Source organism: Mercenaria mercenaria, chromosome 13 (genome assembly GCF_021730395.1).
Source record: "Mercenaria mercenaria strain notata chromosome 13, MADL_Memer_1, whole genome shotgun sequence".
Lineage (NCBI taxonomy): Eukaryota > Metazoa > Mollusca > Bivalvia > Venerida > Veneridae > Mercenaria > Mercenaria mercenaria.
Genome location: NC_069373.1, coordinates 66,999,510 through 67,009,732, shown reverse-complemented (window position 1 = coordinate 67,009,732; position 10,223 = coordinate 66,999,510). Strand labels below are relative to the sequence as shown.

At 33.5% G+C, this 10,223-nt stretch overlaps 1 protein-coding gene across 2 annotated transcripts; it reads left to right on the top strand.

Annotated features, from left to right (window-relative positions):
- The first annotated feature begins 1,284 nt into the window (after positions 1-1,284).
- Positions 1,285-9,312, top strand: LOC123530591 (uncharacterized). Of its 2 annotated transcripts, XM_045311370.2 has the most exons (9): positions 1,285-1,501; positions 3,448-3,514; positions 4,865-5,002; positions 5,443-5,503; positions 6,185-6,294; positions 7,013-7,223; positions 7,371-7,463; positions 8,068-8,136; positions 8,820-9,312. In XM_045311370.2, the coding sequence occupies exons 4-9, from the start codon at positions 5,453-5,455 to the stop codon at positions 9,162-9,164; spliced, it is 879 nt and encodes a 292-aa protein (XP_045167305.2). In that variant the 5' UTR covers positions 1,285-1,501; positions 3,448-3,514; positions 4,865-5,002; positions 5,443-5,452; the 3' UTR covers positions 9,165-9,312. The 2 variants fall into 2 exon arrangements, with proteins under 2 accessions (XP_045167305.2, XP_045167304.2); XM_045311369.2 differs by lacking the exon at positions 4,865-5,002 and having other exon boundaries at positions 1,286-1,501.
- Positions 9,313-10,223: the final 911 nt, after the last annotated feature.

Here is a 10,223-nt window from a genome sequence, read left to right as displayed (position 1 = left end):
CATAAACACTGTCCCTTTTAAAACATAAAACACTAGCCCTTTTAAAACTTTATCCTTTTAAAGCATAAACACTGTACCTTTTAAAACATAAACACTGTCCCTTTTAAAACATAAAACACTAGCATTTTTTAAACTTTGTCCTTTTAAAAAACACTGTCTCTTTTAAAACATAAAACACTAGCCCTTTTAGAACTTTATCCTTTTAATGCATAAACACTGTACCTTTTAAAACATAAACACTGTCCCTTTTAAAACATAAAACATTGTCCCTTTTAAAACATAAAACACTAGCATTTTTAAAACTTTGTCCTTTTAAAACATAAACACTGTCCCTTTTAAAACATAAAACACTAGCCCTTTTAAAACTTTGTCCTTTTAAAGCAATAACACTGTCCCTTTTAAAACATAAACACTGTCCCTTTTAAAACATAAAACACTAGCCCTTTTAAAACTTTGTCCTTTTAAAGCAATAACACTGTCCCTTTTAAAACATAAACACTGTCCCTTTTAAAACATAAAACACTAGCCCTTTTAAAACTTTGTCCTTTTAAAGCATAAACACCGTTCCTTTTAAAACATAAAACACTTGCATTTTTAAAACACTGTTCCTTTAAAACATATAACACTGTCCCTTTTAAAGCATTTTTCCTCTTATAATATAAAACACTAGCCCTTATAAAACACTGCCCTTTTAAAACACAAATCACTGTCCCTTTTTTAAACATAAATCATCATTCCTTTTAAACCATAACGGCCCTTCTAAAAGTTAAAACGCTTTCCCTTTTGAAACGTAAACACTGATCCCTTGTAAAACCCAAAACACTGTCCCTTTTATAACACAAATTACTGTACAGTTTTTAAACATAAATCATCTTTCCTTTTAAACCATAAAACGCTAAAAAATTGACCTCTTTAAAACATTAATGATGATTAAACACTGTCCGTTTTAACAGCATATAACACCGTCCCTTTTAAAACATAATTATAAAACACTGTCCCTTCTAAAGATTAGCAACGATGAAGAAATATATTTCCTAAATATATTAAATCTAAAACTGTTAGCATTTTAAGAATTTGCATTTCATTAAAATAGATCTGAATATAGACAAAAGGGTATGCATTACAATGTTACGAAAACTACATTATTTACACAAGTAAGTCAGTGCGTTGGGTTTAGCAAATCTATAAAACGCTTACAGAAAACGCAAAAGCTTATACATAACAAAAGGTTGTTTAAAACATAAAGTTGTTTAAAACATAAAGCGTATGTAATGTTAACACAACTGAGAGGACAAAACTCTCAAATATCAATAACATCATATGACTCTTTGTCAAAGTTAATAACGTACATAGATAATTTCCTATTGCTCGAGATTGCCTGCCACGTGATATATGACTGATTAAAAGCATATGGATTTGTTTTACGATACTTTATATTCTGAAACTGGAATTATACATCAAAACACGTATGAACTACACGAAATGCCGATGGTTGATGGGGGTAAGAAACTACTTCAGTTTTATATTTTAAACTATCTTTTCTTTTCTTTTTGAAACCGAAAGAGGAAGTTAATTATAATATTAGAAAATAAGCTCGCAAATGCCGCCCTGGTGTTCCATGAAATTAACACTTGTAGGTTATAATATTTCAAGTCATGTTTTATATGCCAGTGTTTAAACTCATGACACACGTATTCACTAGTTCAATGTTTAAGAATCGTACAGAAACTGAACGTAACGCGCAGACTCAGAACAAATTGTTATAGTAATTTTCAAACGTCATAAAGAAATTAATTAAAAAAATGAACCACGCCATGAGAAAACCAACATAGTGGCTTTTCGTCCGGCATGGATCCAGACCATCCGCGCAGTCTGGTCAGGATCCATGCTGTTCGCTTTCAAAGCCAATTGCAATTAGAGAAACTGTAAGAGAACAGCATGGATCCTGACCAGACTGCGCGGATGCGCAGGCTGGTCTGGATCCATGCTAGTCACAAAGCCACTATGTTGGTTTTCTCATGGCACGGCTCAAATGATCATCTGATAGGTACGTTTACAAAATTTCTGAAAACTGGTGCTGTTTTTGTTCCTTTATCTTAAACACTAGAAAACATCTGTATCGCCGGTAATTCTTTTGTCTTAGCTGGGATAAGTTTTAGTTTATATCTTCGGTATAAATGACACACTATTTTTTTAATTTGAGTGTTAACATTTTCAATACGGTGGGTTTTAATTGTGAAAATATGTGATTATTTATAAGTTGTAACCAATACTTTAACTATCTCATTATATAAAACTGAAAGAGGATATCTTAATAGTTTTCCTAGAACGCCATTTTTGCCTTTTGTTGTTTGACCCCAATCAGTTTTTACAATTTGTCATATGCATTATATCAACAAATCTTGTATCATATACACCTCGGACTTACATACAGTATAAAAGTGTCGGTTCAACCATACGGTCAGACAGTTAAAATTTCGTTTTAACATCAAATTTATTTACAGCTGTACGTGCTTCTTACATTGTCATTTTAAGATTGAACCATTAAAAATCAGACCAAGGTAACAAAAATGAATCTACTTTTTCTAACGATGTATCATTTCTACACCATTGATAGTTAACAATTAATATAACACATATTTTCATTTTATTAGCATTTTCATGTCCCCATTTTATGAAATAAACAAACATACTATCTAACTAGGCATGCAGAGTGCATCACCTGCAAATAAGATGGTTAATTCTTGGTAAGCGAGGTAAAAGCAAGGCCTTTTATGCCGAATTAAACTTGAAAAAAATCTGAAACATTAAGTAAATTCTTTATACAAGCCAATATATGTTCATACACAGATTGTGGCATTTTTACCATTTAGTACTTACACCTTTTTTAAGTAGCGTAAGTGATACCATTGCGTTCCTACCAATGGTATTAAATACATTTTCGTATTCTATAAAAGCACAGTGCGATGACTTATTCATAGACTTTTTTGTCAAAGATATCCAACTGTAATTGGAAAGGTAAAAATGACTCCCTTTTCGTAAACTTATCTAATTTGTCCATGACATTGGATATATTCCGTCCAGGCAGACGTAATGCCGTTTCAGACGTGACCTACAAAATAAGACTCCGGTTAGTTTTATTTCTGAAAAGTAACTATATTATTTTCTCACCTAATGACTGTTCTTGAATCAAGAACATTGCTATTATGAACAAAGAACAACTATTCAGATATCTTGTTGTACATAAAGATAAAAAATACTAAAAGAATCTACTCCATGTATTATACGAGAGACATCTTACTTTCCCGGGACTGATGGAGAATGTTAGATGAAGATGGTTTTTCGAGCACTCGTGAAATCACTGGAAAACCCAGTTCGACATGCAAGAACGAAGATACTCCCCTTATTCTATATTAACAAACTTACGTTGTTTTTGTGTTTTTTTAGCTCTAGAGGCTGTCAACGCAATTAATCCGGAAAGGGAACAGACCTGTGTTGATGAACCACACAAAGTGTAAGTGCATTAAGACATGCTCGGATTTTCATTTTTTGAGACATGGCGAGTTCATACTTGTACGTCTGTACGGGCACACGTATTATTTCATACAGATTCGGAGCTGTCAAAACTCAAAACGTTACAAGTACATTGAAGATTTAAACATGTTCATTGACTTTCAGGTGCGACTCGGACTAATTTAGTAGATTTTTTTTACAATATTTATATTAATTAATATATATCTTACATGTATATGCGGGTATTGAAATCGCAACCTATCTGAATATCCTCGATTCATGATACTAACGCGACCGAGTGTGTATTTGGTTATTAAATTGACCATCCGAGTCAATAGAAATATTCAATTTTTGTTATGGAAACAATCCTTAAAACAATGACATTCATGTTGAAAGATTGGGTCAACACTATAATTTGATAACACTATGACCGGAAAGGTGATTTTCAAAGTTAATAAACAATATTAGAAGCATATTATAACCATTTTTGTTTCAACGTGAACATAGTTCATGTTTTCAATTTGATTCTACAAAATTATGATCATTGAATAACATTGATGAAAGATGCTCGCGATTACAAAAATCAGCATACGATTGTTGTCAGTGTTCTATTGACTGCTACAGATAACTGTATTCCAGTTATTTCTAATATTTGTGTTCAGTACAAAATTGCTCCGTACTCGCATTCTCTGTGTTTTTATCCAAAATCTATACAATACATATAACAGAAATAAATTGCGATGTAACCCGCCCGCTTAGCTCAGTAGGTAGAGCGTCGGTCTACGGATCGCGGGGTCGCGAGTTCGATCCTCGGGCGGGGCGTATGTTCTCCGTGACTATTTGATAAACGACATTGTGTCTGAAATCATTAGTCCTCCACCTCTGATTCATGTGGGGAAGTTGGCAGTTACTTGCGGAGAACAGGTTTGTACTGGTACAGAATCCAGGAACACTGGTTAGGTTAACTGCCCGCCGTTACATACTGTTGAAAAACGGCGTTAAACCCAAAACAAAACAAAAAAAAAAATTGCGATGTCTATAATTATCATATTTCGCGTACATCCCGCCATTGTTACGATTTGGCTGACCCGCAATAAAGAACAAGGCATTGCGCAGCGAAACGAGTTGTTACCTGTTGAATTGTGTCTTCTGTGTCAGTCGTCGATTTTCATATTACATTTAAAAGAGGCGACATGCAGATAACTTCTCGGGGCTGATAACACTAAAGGTCAGCGGAACTTCATAAGCACTGTCCAAATTCTGATTTAGAAAATGTGGTGCCAGACGGTTATTGTTTAACAGCAGATCATATCATACAGCAAAATAAAACAAGATGTACGTCTCATTTCAGTGAGACGATTCAGTAGACTTATTGTCGTGACACTAAGCCCTGTGATTAGGCCTTTGTCCGTTTTTATCTTTCCAATAACGGATACTATCTCCACAGTTCTATTATCACGTTTCCCTATGATACCATCGCCACGTTCAGGTTAGCAGCATTGACTTATATTAATCTTTTAATGCTAACTTGTAACAGTATTGTCAACTGAAATTCTGAGTTTACGATATCAGGAAGCTTTGATAAATATCAATTATGATTTGATAAAAAATGAAGACTCCAATAGACATTCTTCCAGTTTCATTTTCGTGTTCAGTTATCAAAGTGTATTGCAATTATTACTTTTCATTTCTCAACAACAAGTACGGCCATGTAAATGAAATGTTCTAAAAAGCTGTTAGTACTATAGAATATTTAATGTGACAAATGATATCATTTTTTTCTCATTACTTGCAAAATGCAATGTATTTGAAAATGCTTTTTCTTCTGTACGAGAATGAGTCTCATGTAAATTATTTGTTTTATACGAATTATAGGCCATGTCGTTAGCCATGCAAATAGCGTAACACGATTTACTGTTTGTCTTACAGAGATACAGGGATGAAAGAAATCAAAGAACAAACAGTATGCAGTAGCTGTTTCAACCTTAAGGTGTGTCTAAAACTATTTATAGGTTTATTTATACAATGAGAGGAATATATAACACTAAAGCTAAATTTTTCTTTAGGCTAATTTTGGTATATAATAAAGTACCTACCACGAGTAATATGCAGCGTGTTTTGTTACCACCTCTTAAGTGAATTTTCATTTCAGTATTTCAAACTCCATATGGACTATTGTTCTTCATCACATTTCTAATGCCCAGATACAAGCTGCTCCAAGTTTTAAAGGTTGCTGCGTATGAAAAGTTATATTTTGCTTCATTTGATAATACATTGGCTATCCGTAACAAATTTCACGCAATGTCAAACGTTTGTATCAAAAAATATTTTGATTATAGATTTAATGATGGTTTGTCTATGTTATGAAGAAATCTACATTTCATATATTTATGCAAAATTTGCTAGCTAGAAGTAGAGCCGTCAAAAGCATAGCTTTATTTAAAGAAAAAAAAACTGATACAAGTTTATCAGTTTTATTCTTTGTGCATCTACATACAATTGTTATAATTTCATATCACTGTCCTACGACAGGAAAACACGGCGACATCAACAACTGGCTTTCAGACTATTCACAAAGGGAATATAAGTAATGTTAACGATGGAATTCAATACCAATACTAGGAGATCAAAATAATTATTATGATGATGTTTCTTGTATTTTTTATACCAGATTGCACTGGAAACAAACGATTCAGATAATGAAGCTTTGCGTAAAACTACTAAAAGATTAGGTGATGAAATTCGAGAGTGTGAACGGAAATACGCTTCTTTGGAAAAACGGTAATCATTATGGGTATATAAATTCTGTTGAAAACTTGGCTTGTATTTCACAAGTAAATACGAACAGCAAGAATCCGTATTGTACCTTTTGTATTGTATGTGGCAGGACTACTTTCATTTAATATGCATCTGTAAAAGCGCAAACAAAAACCACGCTCAGTTCTATTTTAACATCGATAAACATTAAAGATTTCGTTCGATAACAAATCAACAAACAAAAAGATGGAGGTATATACATTGTAATAAAAGGGTCATTATAACAGTAGGTAGATCTGGGATTTTGTATTCGGCTCTTGCGGATTTAGTCAGGCTGGATCACACTACGCGCTTGCGCGCCTCTTGTGATCAGATCTTGCAAAATCCACTCGAGCCGAATACAGCATCCCAGATCAAGCCACTATTACAATTACCTTATTGTATTCATTATATGCCTGTTTCATATAGATGTCATACAAGACTGCAATCGTGTTTATGCCCCTTGATACATTACCAACGGACACATGGCGCACAGACAAAATTATAAGGATTTCATATTAATGCAGCTTAATTTTAAATGATTGTTGTAAACTTCTTGACTTCTAAACATCCTTTTGTTGAACATCATTCGCGCTATGTCCGAAATGCCATCGGCGAAAATGCATTCGTATTGAATAAAGAACAACGAACACAGTTATTTTTACAATTGTGAATGTACTCACGTTTCTGTATTCCTCTGCAGGTCAAATGATATTACCGCTCAAATGGCTGGTGTGTTAGAACTTAGTGGCAATCTAGAGAACGTAAATGACAAATTTGCTAATACGAAACTTTCCAAGAGGTTTCAGGATCTGTATGATAGACAATGGACTGAACTGTCAGAATGGCTACAGGAAAACGTCCAAGACATGACAGAAATTCAACAAATAAAATTTATTACGAGTATGATGAAGGTACGTATAGGTGCATACCGTATTCAAATAATCAAATATTTTACAGTATTAGAAATATCAAAATAAATAAATTGTATGATTATTTCATTAAAATGTATCACTTTGCAGAAAGAATATATATTCAAATGATATCGTGTATAATTTCAGCTTGCTAATAAAGAATGCATAGAAACTGCTGAAAATCAGCTACGACAGTTTTTATTTTTAGACAAACATGAGCCACTTCCATCACCACAAGAGGTAGGTCTTTTTGTCAAAACAAAAGAAGTGAAATAACTGCTCTTATTGAGGCTGCAAACCACTTTCTATATATAAATTCCTGTTTTCCGTTAGTTCAATGTAACTACCTATATTTCTTCGAGATATCCATTATATTGTATTTCTTTTTAATTTGAATATTAGCATATATATTACAAAGGTAAACTCAATGTAAATATGTCAGTTTTTGTATTTGTCGAAATGACAAAGAACTTGTGTTACACTTACAACAAAATTTCTATACAAAATACACGTTAATGTTTAAGTTTAAAATTTCTTAACCTGAACTGTGCAAAGCATCTTCTTGGCAAAGGCTTTAAACATTTGAATGTTTTATGAGAATTGTATTTTCAATGAGAGTAAATCTATATAAACTATCGTAGAGAGGACTTTATCTAGACCAGGATTCTGAGAACAGAAAAGTCTCTGCGTAGAAAGTCACTATCATACTGGTAAAAGCAAATTCCAACAGATATAATTATCTTCATATAAAGCAATAAGATAAAAACAAGTTACTTTGTCTCATTAGATATAAAAAATATAATGTAGAAATATGTTATATGTTTAACTATTGTATTGTTCACAGGATCCAGAATTATTTAAAAGTAGAAGAATGAATGGTCAGAAGGAAAAAACTAGAGGGAAGCTTAAACGTGTAAGTGATTAAGTTTATACTTACTTATTTAAGCCCGATTGTGATGTCTCTTATTTGATCCACTCTCGAGTCCGCTTCCTGGAAAAGCCAGTACTGGTGTCATATGAGAAGCCGCAGTTGTGACCCAAGTGAGGTTCGAGCCCATGACCTTCGGGTTGATCTCGAGCGGCCGACACCTTATCTACTAGACCTCCGCTTCCCCCTGTAAGTGATTTGTCTAGAAACTGAAGTTGTTCATGTTTCCAATTAGACATCTTTCGTAAATATTTGCAACATATAACTAACATTATCTAAATAGAAAATAATTTTTAGGCAAATATAAGAACACTGGTGGTTTCATATGAAATACCAAGAGCTTGAGTAGAGTAAAATATCTGAAATTACAGATACATGTATTCGGGAAAAAAAACAAATAAAATTACTCAATAAATGTTTCAATTGGATATAAAATTGTTTATTACATTACTCTTTGTATAAATTGCCGGTTCATAGTATATGCTGTTGGTCGGTTCATAGTTACCACTTGATTTATCTGGCATAAAATTAAAACTTGAAGAAAATAATCAGGAAAAAATTGTATGCTATATAATAAAACATTTAATAAATAGCTTGCCAGTCAATAGTCAAAACTAGTGATTCGAGATCCAAGGACTAACATGATAAAATATGTATTTACATTTCAGAAAATTACAAAAGACATTCTCAATACCCAAGACGCTTATAGTTTCATTCAAGCCGATAAACTGAACGAAGTAAAGGGAAAACTTGAGAACTTTTTCACAGAATTTGTTGACATATGCTGGCTGATGACAATTTCTCATCCAAAGATGCTCCTAAATTTTAATGTAATTGGAAAACCTTATTGTGGTACAACAAAAGAACGATTTAAGCAATACTCGTGTCAAGATACGGTGTCAGACGAAACATTGCCTAATGGCGCTATTTTTGAGGTTGTTTGGCCTAGTGTTGAATTAGAGAACGGTGAAGGAATTTGCGCTAAAGGGGATGTCATTACTGTGGGAAAGTGAAAGCTGATAAAGATGATAAATGTGAAAATCCCGAACTGAAATAAATTCACACCGGGAGATGGATTAATGTTATGTATTGCGAAAATAGTTTGACACTTTTTGTCATAATTTTACGAGTAAGTCAAAAACAAAAATTCACTATCCTGTACGCTTCTCCGACTGTTAAAATACATTTTGTTTTGTTTTGTGGGGTCTAGTGTCACAAGGACACATCATAGGTCATATCGCGGGTTTTCCAGATTTTGATGGCGGAGGAAGACCGCAGATGCCAAATTCAAGCACCGTTTAAGGCATGGGCGGGTACCTGGCTAGAAAAACCGACCTTCCATTAAGCCAGCTTGCTGACTTCCTCACATGAGGAATTCTACAACTCAAGACTGGTTTCCAATCCATATCGTTGAGATGCAAGTGATTCGAAGTCCTCGATCTTAACCATTCGGTCACAGAGGCCACCAGTATCAATGCGTATATAAACTATTAATGAAAATTCATATCATACTGCTCTTTACACTTACATAACAATATTCTTTCTACTAAAACACATTGCCATTAATCCAAGTTAAAGAGCGGGAATTTTTGTAGATAATAAATGGACTCGCAACTGCCGTAATGAGTGAAACTACTGTAATCCTGTTAAATATAGTTGACTTGTAATAGCTGTAAAATTAGTGCAAAATGTTCCACATGTAAACTATCTCTTACTTATTCTTTTGAATAAGATGTTTGCCTAAAACTTGAATCCTATCTTTTTCAAAGATGATGTGATCCATGCATGACTGTGTTTGTTGGATAGTAGTTCAGAGTCCAGAACGCTGTTAAGTTTGTTCCAACAGTCCCCAACGTTACATACTTTGAACAGATGATAATTTACACATTTTTGCTTTTATATTTTCTCAGTTTTATAATAGTGATAGTTTTTGCGTCTTTTTGGCTTGTTACGTTTTGGTTTTATATCCGAGTCCACGATGACCATTTCATGATCTGAGATGCCCTGTACGGTGTCACAATTTTTTACAGAACTGGGGTCAGATGTGAAGCATAGATCCAGATTATTGTCTT

Coding starts and splice junctions, on each gene's coding strand:
- LOC123530591 (XM_045311369.2), top strand. CDS start 1,411: ATGGATTTGTTTTACGATACTTTATATTCTGAAACTGGAATTATACAT. Junction 3,515..5,442: donor GTTGATGAACCACACAAAGT/GTAAGTGCATTA, acceptor TTTGTCTTACAG/AGATACAGGGATGAAAGAAA. Junction 6,295..7,012: donor TACGCTTCTTTGGAAAAACG/GTAATCATTATG, acceptor ATTCCTCTGCAG/GTCAAATGATATTACCGCTC.